This window comes from Olea europaea, chromosome 10, assembly GCF_002742605.1.
Source record: "Olea europaea var. sylvestris chromosome 10, O_europaea_v1, whole genome shotgun sequence".
Lineage (NCBI taxonomy): Eukaryota > Viridiplantae > Streptophyta > Magnoliopsida > Lamiales > Oleaceae > Olea > Olea europaea.
Genome location: NC_036246.1, coordinates 45,976,784 through 45,992,308, shown reverse-complemented (window position 1 = coordinate 45,992,308; position 15,525 = coordinate 45,976,784). Strand labels below are relative to the sequence as shown.

At 33.3% G+C, this 15,525-nt stretch overlaps 2 protein-coding genes across 2 annotated transcripts; both read right to left on the bottom strand.

Moving 5' to 3' along the window:
• Window positions 1-957: 957 nt before the first annotated feature.
• Window positions 958-1,659, bottom strand: LOC111400760. Its single transcript, XM_023028144.1, has one exon. The coding sequence runs from the start codon at window positions 1,657-1,659 to the stop codon at window positions 958-960; it is 702 nt and encodes a 233-aa protein (XP_022883912.1).
• A 102-nt stretch (window positions 1,660-1,761) lies between these two features.
• Window positions 1,762-2,538, bottom strand: LOC111400758. Its single transcript, XM_023028143.1, has one exon. It carries the CDS (start codon window positions 2,536-2,538, stop codon window positions 1,762-1,764), a length of 777 nt encoding a protein of 258 aa, XP_022883911.1.
• Window positions 2,539-15,525: the final 12,987 nt, after the last annotated feature.

The window sequence follows — 15,525 nt, the reverse complement described above, 5'->3', positions numbered from 1 at the left end:
ATCATTGCCGGCAAAGCTATCTAACTCACACAAGCATGCAAAACACGAAAAGAAATTTTTTTATTTGACAATGTACACAAATAAAAATTAAATAAATAAATAATAAAAAAATAATTTAAAAAAAACACACAAATCAAAAAATTTGCACCCAAATCAGACAAAACCAAAAATTTTGGCAATTAGACAATTTATAATACACTCTCCCCAAACTTAAACTAAACATTGTCCCCAATGTTAAATTAAAAGAAAAAGAGGACTTTCCTAAATTGTCTGAATTGCCAACGATGATTTGGTGCACTAATGTTGAATTTGATGGACGTTTCTTCTAACTTTTCCCCCAAACTCGAGATTTATCCAGCTTCTCCTTTTTCAATGTTGTTTGATTGATCTACGATGTCATGTTCCTGAAAAATCACAATGTAGATATTAAGCTCATGGAACAAGTGGTACTTAGCTCAAACATCGATAACCAACTTGATTTTTCAAAAACCTAAGGGACGGGTATGGTTGATGAATTCCTAAATAAGAACTCTGAAATAAAATAAATTATCCTAAAATTCAAAAACAGAATAAATAAATAAAGATGAAAGCTTGGGTTGCCTCCCAAGAAGCACTTTTTTATAGTCACTAGCTTGACTCAACCAAGGTGTCTATGGTGGATCTTCGGGTGGAGCATCTTTCTTATTTCTGAATTTTACCCTCGGTTTTGCATTCTCCTTCACCGTAGCATGGCCAATAAAATCAGGCGGTTTGAACCTCGATGTAGCCTTCAAAACCTCTTTTGGTTTGACAATGTTTAGAGGTTTCAAAGGCCTAGCCACATAGTCTTCTTTTTTGTCAGGTAGATCAGCTTCTTGGGTGAATATGAAATCCACTACTTCTTCCGCTCCCGAGTATTTGCCATCAGTAGATGCATCCCTTACTAAGTAATTGAGAGCCATATATTGTTTCGAAGGGTCATAGAACACTTCCTTTTTTTTCTCTGTGACCTAAAACTGCTTCAGCCGATTGGACCATATTGCAAATGTTGACTTTTTCTTGAGGCTTTTCTACTTGATGGATGTTGAAAGTCACAGGCTCTTCATTAACCCGCAGTGTCAATTTTCCTTCCTGGACATCAATCAATGCTCTTCCAGTAGCTAGAAAAGGTCGACCAAGAATCAACGGTATTTCCTCGTTCTCCTCCATGTCCAACACCACGAAGTCCACAGGAAGGATGAACTTATCGACCTTCACCAATACATCTTCAATCATGCCTTTGGGATATGTGATCGATCTGTCCGCCAGTTGCAAAGTGAGGGTTGTGGGCTTCACTTCTCCAAGACCCAGCTTTTTGAACACTGATAGGGGCATCAAGTTTATACTAGCTTCAAGGTCGCACAGTGCCCTATCAAATGTGATACCACCAATATTGCACGGGATGTTGAAGTTACCCGGATCTTTCAATTTGTGAGGGAGCTTCTGAAGTATGTCACTACACTCCTCTGTTAGCTTAATTGTCTCGAACTCCTCCAGCTTCTTCTTATTTGACATCACTTCCTTCAAGAATTTGGCGTAGTTAGGCATTTGGGTCAAAGCTTCTACAAAGGGAATGTTGATGTGGATTTTCTTGAAGACTTCCAGGAATTTTGCAAATTGGTCATCAAATTTCTTCTTCATAAAGCTCTGCGGGAATGGTAGTGGGGGCTTCAAGATTGGTGGGTTGTCCGGAAATGAGATCGAGTAAGGCTTATAGATCTTTATACCTTCTGCCTCAGTTTTCTACCTTTCACTCTGCCTTTTCTCTGTAACTATGACATCCGACGTAGGCACCACAATTTTCTTAGGTTTGCTTTCTTCAACCATTTTACCACTCCTTAGGGTGATCACATTGCAGTGTTCCCGTGGGTTAACCTCAGTGTCACTGGGAAATTTTCCTTTTTGCTGAGACTTCATTGAGGTAGCCAATTGGCCAATTTGCACTTCCAGATTCTTCATTGTAGCTCCCATGTTGGACACATGTGTTTCAATATTATCTAACCGTAATTCATTTTTGTTGAAGCATGATCTTGTCTCAGAAATGAACGTCCCAAGGATGTCTTCCAAGGGTGGTTTCCCATCAGATTTCTGAGTGTTGAATCCGGGTGGATGTTGACGTGTGTTTCTATTGTTGCCATATGACAAGTTCTCGTGATTCCTCAGCCCTGGATGATAGTGATTAGCTTGGTAGCTTCCTCTTTGATTGTAGTTTCTACTGTCGACATATTGGGCCTGCTCGTTTGCAACATCTGGCTCTTGGTGTGAAGAAGAAGTACTCATGACTGAATCTATTTTCTGTTGGTTTCCTTGAGTGGTAAGCGTGACTATCTGATTTGTGAGTGATGCAACCTGAGCTGCTAGTGCGGTGATGGGATCCACTTCATGAAGTCCTGCTACTTTCTTTACACTCGATCTCTCACTTGGCCATTGGTAATTGTTCGTGGCTATGTCATCCAATAAAGTATATGTAGCCTCTGCTGTTTTAGCCATTAAAATGCCTCCCGCAGCCGCATCTACCATAGTCCTTGTCTGCCCATTTAGCCCATTATAAAATATCTCAATTTGCAATCATTTCTGGAACCCATGTTGAGGACATCTCCTAAGCAAATCTTTAAATCTTTCCCAGGTTTCATAGAATGGCTCAAAGTCAAGTTGTTTGAATTGGCTAATTTCACCGCGAAGTTGAGCTGATTTAGAAGGTGGAAAGTACTTGGTGAGGAATTTCTAAGCCAAATCATCCCAAGTTGTAATTGAGTCATACGGTAGTGATTGGAACCAAGCCTTTGCTTTATCCTTTAAAGAGAATGAGAATAGGCGGAGTCTAATTGCATCTTCAGTAACCCCATTCATCTTCACCGTGTCACAAATTTCCAAAAAGGATCCAAGATGAGCATTTGGATCTTCTACTGCAGCACCCCCAAACTGATTTTGTTGAACCATATGTATCAACCCTGGCTTCAATTCGAAATTGTTTGCAGCAATTGCAGGGCGTGCGATACCGGAATAGTTGTCATTGACAACCGGCCTTATGTAGTCCCGAATAGCCCTTTGTTGGTTATCCTCATTGGCTGCTCTAACATCCTGTTCTACCATTGCTTCTCGTTCGTTTCTTTGTATGCCTCTGAGAATGCGAAATGTACGTTCTGGTTCAGGATCAACAGGTAGTAGATCTAGATTTCTCGCCCTTCGCATAAACAGCTGAAAATAATCAAAAGGAAACTTTTAAAGATAGACACAAAAAAGAGTAAATTAAAATAAAATTTACGGTAAAAATAAAAATCTAGAGTAAAATGAACGCCGATTGGTAATAATATCAATTGAATTCGAATGAATCAATCCCTGGCAACGGCGCCAAAAACTTGCCACGCGATTTATGCAACGTGATTTTTAAACCGCAAGTGTACGGTGTCAAGTTTTGTAATATAGTTTTGAAGAAGGATGTCGAACCCACAGGGATTGATATTCGACTTCCACTGAGTACTATAATTGTGTCCGCGTTTACTTTATCTAGACAATCGGGTGTTAAATTAATGTTTGAATACTAAATTAATGTCAATGAATTAAATAGTGCAATAAAAGTGAGGCAATTCCTAAAGATTAAATCAAATTTACGTAATGTCTCGGGAATGATTTCACCATATTCTCGACATAATTCTCAATCCCTATAGATATTTCCATCAAATATTTCCCAAATTCATAGGCAAGAATCTTAAATTAATTCTATTTCCCCCTCTCGAGCGTCAAATAGAAATATCTCTATATTTTAACCCCAATATCTCTATTCCGAATTAAATATATAAAGATTATCACGTACTTGGTTCTTGTTTTACCCTCAAAGATTCGTACTTTCTCTCGAAACCTACAAACCTAGGTTATATTGTTCTTAGATCACGCCTAAATTTTCCTCTCTCGAGCGTCAAATTTAGAACATCAATTCATTCAATTGGTGATAAGGCAAAAGAAAGCATTAAGCAAGAACAATACAAATTCAATTCTGGAAAACTAAATGGAAATACTATAAAGAAATTGAATCATGTCTCAAATAGGTTACATCAAACCCTAGATTTAATAACTTAGTTCATGATTGAGAAGAAGAAAATGATAAGATACAAATTAAATTGCATGAAGGAGAGAAAGGTAAGAAAAAAACTCAGGTTGTTGCTCTATTTCTCAATCTTGTTGCTTGATTTCTCAGTTTCTCCCTTCTTCTTCTCCAAAATCGGGTCGATCTTCTCTCAATTGGTGCCTCTCTTTCTCTTGCCTCTTCAGCCGTCTAACCCCCTTCTCTTGTTCTTCAGCTGGGTATTTATATTTTCTAAGGGTCCTCAAGGGTTAGGGTATGACTTTTGGGCCGAAAAGATACTTAAAAACCCGGATTTTAATGTTTTGGAAACGGGCGCCATGGCGCCCAAGTCTCTGCCGTTTTTCTCTTCATTGGGCGCCATGGCGCCCAATGTTCTGCTTCTTTTTTTCTTCCTTCTGCTGGCTTTTTCTTCTCTTTGGCGCCCCTTTTTCGGCGCCGTGGCGCCAATGCCACTGCTTTACTCCTCTTCTCTTTGTTTTTCCAAGCCTATTTTCCACTCCAATCTTATTCAATACTTGCTTATTCATGCTCCATTTCATTGATCATTATTTTTGCTCATCACTGGCTCCCAATAGTGGTATTTTCTTGAGAGTTGTCCAAACTGCAAAATAGCACTAACACACACATCAAAACGTTAAAAAATGCTCAAAAACACATCAAAAAAACTTGATTTAGAAGCTATAGTTTAATGAGTGAATTACACTCATCAGATGGAAAATAGGCTCTCAACCACATTTTAGTGAACCAAAGAGACCCACTGCCAGTGGGAGATGCACCACTCTTCAATTGGAATTGAAGAGAAGCCATGTCTCTATAGAGGGCAACCAAAAAGAAAGAACACAAATTCAGAGGCCTACCACGCGTCAATTCGTGCGCTATGGTTAAATAGCTCATAGAAGGCTTCAGGCTTGGCACACACAAAATATATTTACGAAGCCAAATCTGAAGAAAGGCCACACGCTCAGCGCTCGAGTGATTATAACAGCTTTGCAGGCTTGATTAGGACTCGGTGAGTTTTTTGTCAAATTTTGGTGCGACGCTAGAAATCAAAATACCAGGGAAAATGGTATCGCCCAAAGGTGGCAGATTTACTGAGGCCTCGACATTCCTTAAAGTAATGGACATGGGACCAAGGGGGAAAACAAAAGTATTATACTCAGAAGACTAAAAACTTAAAGCAATAAGGAAAAGCACTGGATCAAAAGTAGGGGGTTGAAGAGAGATTTCTAGCAAATCAGAAATCCTAGCACTATCAAAAATTGCCTTGATAGGACCATGATCCACAAGGCGAGCATGTCACCTACGAAAAACAACATCAGATTTAGGCCAAGTGCGAATACTTCTTTCGCGAAGCGGCCTCAGCGGCAAAGAGTTCAGAAACGGAGGGCCTTGAGTACAAGGGAACAGTTGGCCCACCGCCACTTGTTCGACAGCCTCGGCTTTGTTGAATGAAGGACCTAGATAGAACTCTTTGAGTTCGGCATTGGCTGGTGCAAGGAAGTTCGGAGTTATATATGATCGAGTGAGGATTTTCTGGAAGTCTTTGAAACTGAAAGAGTCACCAGATTGGGATTGTGAAGCAGCCATTAGGAACGAAATAAAGTTTTGTTGAAGTTTGCTTGAGAAACGTAGAAGAGAAGCAAAAAGATAAACAGTAATATTGTGAGAGAGAATCACAGAACAATGATGCGTGATTTAGTAGTGCGATAAAATGGCGTGTATTTGGGGGTTATAAGGGTTTGCAACGTCGCACCTTTTCAGGCTATGGAAGAAAATAATGATTGAAATTCTTGAAAATTTCAAATATTGCTGGGAAACACAAAGTGAATATGGCAAATAATTAATAATTGATATTAATTCTGCCTTATTGGGGGGTAATTGTTGACACGCTAAAAGTGCAGCCCAATTCGAATAGCCCAAAGAATGAAACCCAACTGGGCAATTCAGGATAAAGGCCCAAATAGGGTTATTAATCAATGCAGTGGAAGTCCACGAACGCGGTAATACCATCGCCCAAACTTGCAAGACGCCCAAGATCTGAGCGAATCAAGTGCCTTGCAGTCGCCCAAAGTTATGACCCTGTTCTCGCCCAAACCTTCAAATCGCCCAGGATCTTAGCAAACATAAGATATTATGGTTATCCAAAAGTGCAGTTATCGAAGCAGTTATTGGGTAATCTTATCACGTTCCACGATTCAAGGAGTTCAGTTGAAGACGGTTGAACGACAAAGAGTAGTGGCAGCATTTAGAGACAACAGTTCCACGCTAAGTTGGCTATCATGAAGAAAGTTGACAGTTATAAAGTAATTAAGCAGTTTTTAAGCGGTTGATCACAAAGAGAGCATCAAGGGAATATAAAAGGAAGAAAAGACATAGAGCAAAGACCCCGAATCAAACACTCTCAAACAGAGAATATGTAATTTCAATTCCTTAGTTTAGACTCAAAACATTTCTTTTTAGTACTCGTGCGCTTACGCCCCTTGGAGGCATTCTGTTTAAATTCCAATTGTAAAGTCATCACCAATAAAACACCCCTTTTTGGAACTTTGTCTCAAGAGGTTTGTTCCTTTCACAATCGTCTGATTCCTTTTTAATTGTTAGCGACAACCCGCGCGAAACAATGAGAAATTGTTCCATTCTAAAATCAATTAATTAAGTTTAAATGTCATTATATAGTATTTATAAGTCGATCACATAATATTAAAATTATGAATCCTCTAGTCCCACATATAAATTCATTTAAATGTTTGTGTATGCATTATGCAATAACGTTGTAAAATGAAAATCATATCCATGATTTTTGTTTCTTCCCCATTTTCAAAATGATATAAGCAAGCAAGATTTTGAAAAATGTACACTGTTAAGAAAACTAAGTCACCATACTCTAATGTTTCTCTACCAGCTGTCAACAATCTCTGAAAGAGAGATGACAAACCAACATACAATCAATCTTTTCTAGATACAAATTTAACAATCATGGGCCAACTTTTCATTAATTCATTATTTTTTAGATTTTTTAGTCTTAGAGTTGTCTCGACTTGTAGCCCAAATGGTAAATACACAGGAGTTAAAATTACACTAATAAAAAAAAAAACATGGTTTTGGTCATGGATTTTATGTTCATCAATGCTCTTCCATCTTATAAGTATTAAAGTACATGATTGTAACTCATTACTATAAAAACGTATTTATGACTTGAAGTTTACTTTCACTTTATGCATTATATATTTCAATTGTAAACACATAGTAAAACGAAATATCACAATTTCTACTTTCAATTGTGTGATAGCTACTATTGAGATTTATGATGCTCTTAGGTCCGTGAGTCATTATTGTGCAAAATGTGATGGTAAAATTGGGAAGAAAAAGAACAATGAGATCGACACACAGAATTTGTAAATGTGTCTACGTCCACTAGTTTATGACACGCATAATTCAGCTCCTCGTGATACTAAATAAGTTGTGATATGTGACATATTTCTCCTCTATATTACATAGGGACATTGATCAAAGTTAGTAGTAATGACCTTTGTCAACACGTTCCCTACATTCCTAAAAGCATGCATCTTCTAAGATCCAAATTATTGAAATAACCAATTCTTTGATAATGTGAAACCTCACATCTATATGCTTGATCCTTGCATGATATGTCTGGTTCTTTGCCAAATAAATGACATTTTGACTATCACAATGAAACTGAACTCTACCTTGTTGACTCTGGCTAGCTAGACCCACAAGCTGCAATGCTTCGATAACAACCTGAATCATGGACAATGAAATGAGGATAATCTATCTATCATTTGAGAATGTTCTTTCAACAAGTGAACGATACAGTCTGCATCTAAGTGAAATGTTTGGAATCCAACTATAATTTTCTCTATTAATATTGATGGACAGTTATTAAATTGCTGACTCGAGAAGAAAGTTATGGTGTAAACCATACATTCACGTCGAACAAAAATATTGAAAACAGATATCAATCTTTCATTTTATTTTTCATTGACAAGTTGCATTCAAATTGTTTATGAACTTTATATTTGTTATTATGGGGGATGATTTCATAATCACACCGGTTAATTATAAATAGTGTTCCATAATTTCCATTAAACTAGTCATCTGTTCCTAAATGCATTATGGATTTCATAATCACTCAGAGTAAAATATAAAAAGAATAGATTAGTGTTGAATATATAATTTCTTTCCAACTAATCCAGGTCAATTAATGCATAGTTTATTTCTCAATCATACTGATTGAAGCTCTTAGAATTTTCTCCATTTCACACTTTGGAAGGCATGAAACTTGTTGTCTACTGATTGGGTTTAGTGACACTATTATTAAGTCATGCAAGTTTCTTAATTGCGTTATTTATTGGTAAATTTAATGCTTTACTTATAATATATTTGGCCTAACTAATCGCTCTATAAGACCAACTCCAATCGTTGTATAAAATAGATTTAAATTATCATTTAAACCTCCAAAGTGGCAGAAAACCTTCAAATGAAGCGATACAAAGGAAATGCAAATTACATTTTCTGACAGAAAATGTTAAAAAAAAATGTAAATTTATATATTTTTTTCCATCCATAAGATGCAAAAAGTAAATTTAAATATTTCAATTGGAGTAGAACTTGAATTCAAATCTACCAGGATGTAAAGGTGATTTTAAAATTTTCATTTACATCTAATTTTACATTATTATAGAAGATGCTCTAATAATATAGAGTAATACATCTCAAAAAGTAATACTCCTAATAGAATAACCTCCATATAATCATATATAATATTTGATAAAAATAAACTTGACGTAGCGGAAGTTATAGGGAAGATGAACAAATCTCACGAAGAAAAACACTCACGAAAAGTTTTATTTCATTCAAATCAATCTGCAGCCTCAAGAAGTTTACAACGTATTTATAGCAAAAACCTAGAAAATTCGAAAATTAAATAATAATAATAAAAGATTTTTTTTCCAAAAATGGAAAAAATCAAGATAATGACGAAAATTAGTAGTCCTAATATTCGGGATTACTCTCCAACAAACGGAATGTAAATCCGAATTTATTTGATTGAGATATACTCAAAATAAGAATTACCAAAAAATGAAAAAAGACCTAAACGAAGGAATTTGCCCGAAATTGAAAACAGATATCTATCTTCTGTTTTATTTTTCATTGACAAGTTGCAATCAAATTGTTTATGAACTTTATATTTATTATTAACTGTCGTTCAATGGGGGATGATTTCATAATCACACTGGTTAATTATAAATAGTGTTCAATAATTTCCATTAAACTAGTCCTTTGCTCCCGAATGCATTATGGATTTCAAAATCACCCAGATTAAAATATAAAAAGAATAGACTAGTGCTGAATATATAATTTCTTTCCAACTAATCCATGTCAATTAATGCATAGTTTATTTATCAATCGCACTGACTAAAGCTCTTAGAATTTTCTCCATTTCACACTTTGGAAGGCATGAAACTTACTGATTGGGTTTAGTGACACAATTATTAAGCCAGGCAAGTTTCTTAGATTCACAAAGGTTTCTTGCTTCATGTTCGCTAAATTATAATTTCATTATAAGTTAGAAATAAATTCAAAAATTAATATTAATCAATACATTTATAACAATTACACTGATAAATTTAATGCTTTACATATAATATATTTGGCCTATGCTCTATAAGAGCATCTCCAATTGTTGTGTAAAATAGTTTTAAACTTTTAAATTATCATTTAGACCTCCAGAGTGACAGAAAACCTTCAAATGAAGCGATACAAAGGAAATGCAAATTACATTTTCCATTGGAAAATGTTAAAAAAAAATGTAAATTTATATATTTTTTTCCATCCATAAGATGCAAAAAGTAAATTTAAATATTTCAATTGGAGTAGAACTTGAATTCAAATCTACCAGGATGTAAAGGTGATTTTAAAATTTTCATTTACATCTAATTTTACATTATTATAGTTGAAAAAAAAAAAAAAAAAAAAAAAAAAAAAAAAAAAAAGAGGAAAATTTATATATTTTTTGCATCCATAAGATGCAAAAAAGTGAATATAAATCTTTCAGTTGGAGTAAAACTTGAATTTAAATCTACCAGGACGTAAATAACGATGTAAAAGTGATTTTAAAAATTTTAATTTAAATCCATTTTTACGTTATTATAAAAGATGCTCTAATAATATAGAGTAATACATCTCTAAAGTAATATTGTTAATAGAATAACCTCCATATAATTATATATAATTTTTGATAAAAATAAAGTCATAAGTTTTGTAGGTCTCGCTTTAAGAAAATAGCATCCACATAATAGTAATTCCTATGTATGCTAAATAAATATATTTATGTTAAATCAAAAGCTTAAAATAAAATAAAATACTCATCTAAAGTTGTTTAAGGAATGCAAAATTTTTGTATTTTAAGACGACTTTGTTTATGTTCAACATTACATAAATATAAGTACTAGTTTAAAAAAAAAAAATATATATATATATAGAGGTCTATCCCTTTCATCAAAAAGTTTATCTCTACCACTTATACCATCGATGACTAAGTCAAGACTCAAAATAGTATTTTTTTTGTCATTCTTAATAGCAGAAAACTCCCTATCTATTAAACATTGTGCGAAAAACTCTCCTCTATATTCAGAAAAGCACAACGTATTTTGTAGTTATGGTTATCGTGTAGGATAACAATTTATTCTTCAGATTAGAAGTTATTGTGTGGGATGATATTAAGATTACGTTTACCATGAAGGGATAACCATTGCTTGTTGCTAGACCTATTAATTATTTGTTAATTATTTTCCTTATATTCTTTGTGATTTGTTGCCAATCATTTCAAATTATTATTATTTAAGACAATGTAAAAAATGTATATTATTTACTAATTCTCTAAAATATTTTTAGAGTTTGATAGACTCACAAATAATATTAGAGCTTGATAAAATATTTGTATATTAAGTGCTACATGATGTAATACAAAGCATCTGATTGTTATTTTTAAAATTTTAATTATGAATATTTTTTTTATCTAACTATTTGCCTTGTATTCTTTGTGCATTTGTTGTCCATCTTTCAATGATGTCATGCCATACATTATCTGTAAGAATATCCTGTAACATAATTGCTATTATTATCTTTCTAATAAAGTGATTGGTGACCAACGTACACAAAGTCTTCTCTCAATTATCGAATTAAAATGTTCAGGTTCTTTTCCTTTTATATGGTGTATGGTGGGAGACCAAGGCCTCATAGTGGAGTGGACCATGAAAAGGTGCCCCTTCATACCTTTATTTCCTTTAACTGAACCTTTTATTTCTTCGGTGGAAAATTGAAATCACTATCAAGTCCTAATCATATGATTGGATTGTCTATAAGAAATTGTTCTATGCTCAAATCAATTGATTAAGTTTAAATGTCATTATATGGAATTTATAAGTTGATCACACAATATTAAAATTATGAATCCTCTAGTAGTTTTGAGACGTTACAGAGAGATCCAATTCTTCCTCCTTTGATGACATTGATATTGAAAAAAAAAAAAAAGAACAATAAATAAGAAAAGAAAAGAAAAGAAAAGAAGAAGGATAATGAAAGTGAATGTAGTCTGTGTTTAAAGCATTAAGATTGTGCACCTTATAGATTTGAAGCCATGGAAATGGAGCTTTTTACTGTTAAAAAATTTCAAATCTCATTAAAGTTGTTCACATGCACATTCATGATGTATCAAAATCATGACCATTAATTTTCACACATTAAAGAATATCAAACTAGTTAATTCTATCGTTTTTGAAAACAAATAAGTATAGCTTTATTTTATATCAAGTTGGTTCATGATTGTGAATTTTGCATCTATAAGAGATTGATTGTGGACATTCGTTTGTTGGTTGAGACTAAGCTTATGTTTGATGATTATTGTTTGGAAAAATATATTTTATAAATAATAAATTTTTGGAGAATGTGTGATTAAAAAGTAGACAAAATTTTGAGTTTATGTACAAAATATTTTATTGTGTAAATGTATAATCAAAATTGAGTACGTGAAAAAAGAGTTTTGAAAAAAAACAAAAAACAAAAAAAAAAAAAACAAAACAAAACAAAACTCATCAAACAAGGGCTAAAAAGTGTAAAGAATTATGAATTAATTTTCTAATATAAAAGTTGGCTTGTGAATTTTGTATCTAGAAGAAGATTGAATGTAATGTATACATTGCTTTGTTGACTAGAGTATAATGGCTAATTAGTCTTATCTGAGCCCCGTTCTTTCGAAAAATGCATTTTTAATCAACGTTTAAATATCATTTCAATCACACATTTTTCAATAAAATAATATTACACGTAAATTCAAAACTTTTTTCTCATTTGATGTCATAATCACACCGATTAATTATAATTATCTCTACATAAAAAGAATTGTGTAGCGTTCAATGATTTCCAATAAACTACTCCCGTGAACCTAAATGCATTATGGATTTCATAGTCACCCATATTATTAAAATATAAAAAGAATAGATTAGTCCTCAACATTTCCATTCACATCATAGTGATTAAAGCTCTTAAAATTTTCTTCATTTCACACTTTGGAAGGCATGAAAGTTATATGTTGAGTAAGAAATAACAAAGTAATACTCTAAATAGGAATGACCTCCATATAATTATAAATAATTTTGGTCCCATTTTGGGTCAGTTATAAATAAAAATAAATTCCACAGTGTAATAAATTATATATTTCTAGGTTCCGTTTTAAGAAACTTGCCTTGACTTAGTGATAATTATCTATATTTTGCAAAAAAAAAAAAAAATAATAAATAAATAAAATTATTTATATTACATTAAAATTCTAAGAAAAAATCGAATATTTATCAAAAGTTGTTTAGGGAATGCAAAATTTTAGTCTTTTAATGTAACATTGTTTGTTTTCAGCACTACATAGATACGTGTTCTAGTATTCTAAATTTGGGCCTATATCTTTTTTTAGTGTCTATACAAGCTCCATTGATTTACTATTAATATAGTACATATTTTATCTTTCTACCACTTATACTATAGATTAAGTCAAAATAATATTTCTTGTAACACGTGTATTAAGTTATAACGTTTTTATAGTAATAAAATTAGTTTGGTCCCAATACTATAGAAGTCTTCACTGATTTCACCGATCAAGCCCTTAACCATATAACTTCCTTACATACCTTTGTAATGGCCATGTACTTTGCCTAATTGTAGACAAAGCTCCTGTACTCTACAAAGTAGCTTTTTAGTTGATATCACAGTCTTCAAGTGTAAACATATACTTTGCAAGTGATCTCCTCTTATCAAAATCCCCTGTATAGTCTAAATATACATACTCAATTACTCCATTTGAATTTCTTCAAAAATGCAAACAAGTATTAGTAGAACGTTTCAAGTATCTGAATATTCACTATACTAATTTTCAATGTTCCCTACTTGGATTTGTTATGTATCTACTAAATGCACTGATATGATTTGTTCGATCTTGTATAAATTATAACATACATAAGCAAACCAATTGTAGTGTAATAAGGAATCCAAGACATATAATCAATGTCCTCATCTGACTAAGGACTCAAGCCAGATATTAATTTAAAGTGGGTAGGAAAGGGAGTACTGACTTCCTTTGCATTTAGCTTATTGAACTTGTGAAGTGCCTTTTTAATGTACCTCTTCTGACTCAAATAAAATCTTCCAGCTGCCCTATCCCTCAAGATTTCCTTAAAAAGAATTTTCTTTATTGCTTCTAAACTTTTCATCTCAAGCTTCTCACAAAATTGAGCTTTCATTTTTTTGATCTATGCTTTATCATTGGTTGCGATTAGCATATCATCAACATATAATAACAAATATGTAATTGATCCACGATTTCCCTTTCTAAAGTACACACAACTATCGTAATTGCTTGTAGTGAAATTATGAGTAGTCATGAATAAGTCGAACTTTTTATACCACTAGTCCACTGCTTCAGTCCGTACAAGGGCTTATTCAACAAGCACACAGTTTTTCCTTTTCAAAAACTATAAAAACCTCTAGTTGTTGCATATAAATGCTCTCCTCAAGTTTTCCATATAAGAATGCTATCTTGACATGTATCTACTCAAGCTCCAAGTTATTCTTAACCATAACCCAAGCAAAGCTCTAATTGAGCTAAGTTTTACTATTGGTGAGAAAACATCTGTGAAGTCAACACCTAGAATTCGACTGTAGCCCTTTGCTACCAATCTGACCTTATACCTTACATCTTCAATCCCTAATGTACCTTCATTCCTTTTAAACACCTATTTGCAGCGAACAACCATTTTATCCCTGAGTAATTTCGTTGAGTCTCAAATATTATTTTTCTTCAATGACTCAATTTCCTCATACATAGCAATCAACCATTTACTAGAGTTAGTGCAACTGATTGCCTCTAAATATATAGCAGCCTCCTCAATGGAATCAATACTGTCATCCACACTTAGTGCATAAGGTAGCAAATTTGCTTCTTCATACTTTTGTGAAATTCTAATATGTCTGCGAGGTCTATCCTTAATAATTGAATACTACAATGTTGCTAGTGGTGTAAGCAACGTGTTACTATCTGTTAGCTTTGAATTAGACTGTCCTAAAACTTCTGATTGTTTTTCTGAACCAATTTCCAACTCGACCTGAGTTGAATGATTTCGCTCTTCAATTTTTCCTAAATCTCCATGAGTCAAACCATAAACCATAGAAAGTTCATAAAACTTTACATCTCTACTAACCACAACCTTTCTATCTCAGAACAACATAAATTATTTCCCTTTACACCTGATTTATCCTCAAGAAAGATGCGGTTTCTAGACATAGGCTCTAACTTCCCATTATCCACATGAGTATAGGCGGGATACCCAAATATTTTCAAATCAGAATAACAAAAAGGTTTACCAGTCTATACCTCTACTGGTTTCTTATTAATTTTTTTTTTCAATAGCAATTGAACTTGAGGGATTAATTAGAAAACAAATTGTAGTAACAGTTTCAGCCCAAAAAGTTTTAGGTAACCTAGATTTTGCATACAACGAACATTTTCCATGCTAAACTATTATGTTGAGAAGTTCCAGGCACATTCAAATGTCTAAAGATACCTTTACCCATACAGAAACTATTGAATTAATCTAAACAAAACTCCAATCTCATTATTTGTGTGTAGACGTATCGCCTGCTTTTTGTCTACTTTTTTATAATTGTTTTCCACTCCTTGAAAGTTCCAAACACATCACTCTTTTATTTCAAGAATAGTACCCAAGCTCTGCTGAAGAAATCATTAATCAATATGAACAAGTGATATGCACCTTCTTTAAAAGACACCCTAGCCGGTCCCTAAGGATCTGAATAAATATATTCAAGTGTTTCCTTCATATTGTGTCTTTCTTAGAAAA

What these genes read in the sequence shown, in the direction of transcription:
- LOC111400760 (XM_023028144.1), bottom strand. Translation starts at nt 1,659, where the DNA reads ATGAAGAAGAAATTTGATGACCAATTTGCAAAATTCCTGGAAGTCTTC.
- LOC111400758 (XM_023028143.1), bottom strand. Translation starts at nt 2,538, where the DNA reads ATGGTAGATGCGGCTGCGGGAGGCATTTTAATGGCTAAAACAGCAGAG.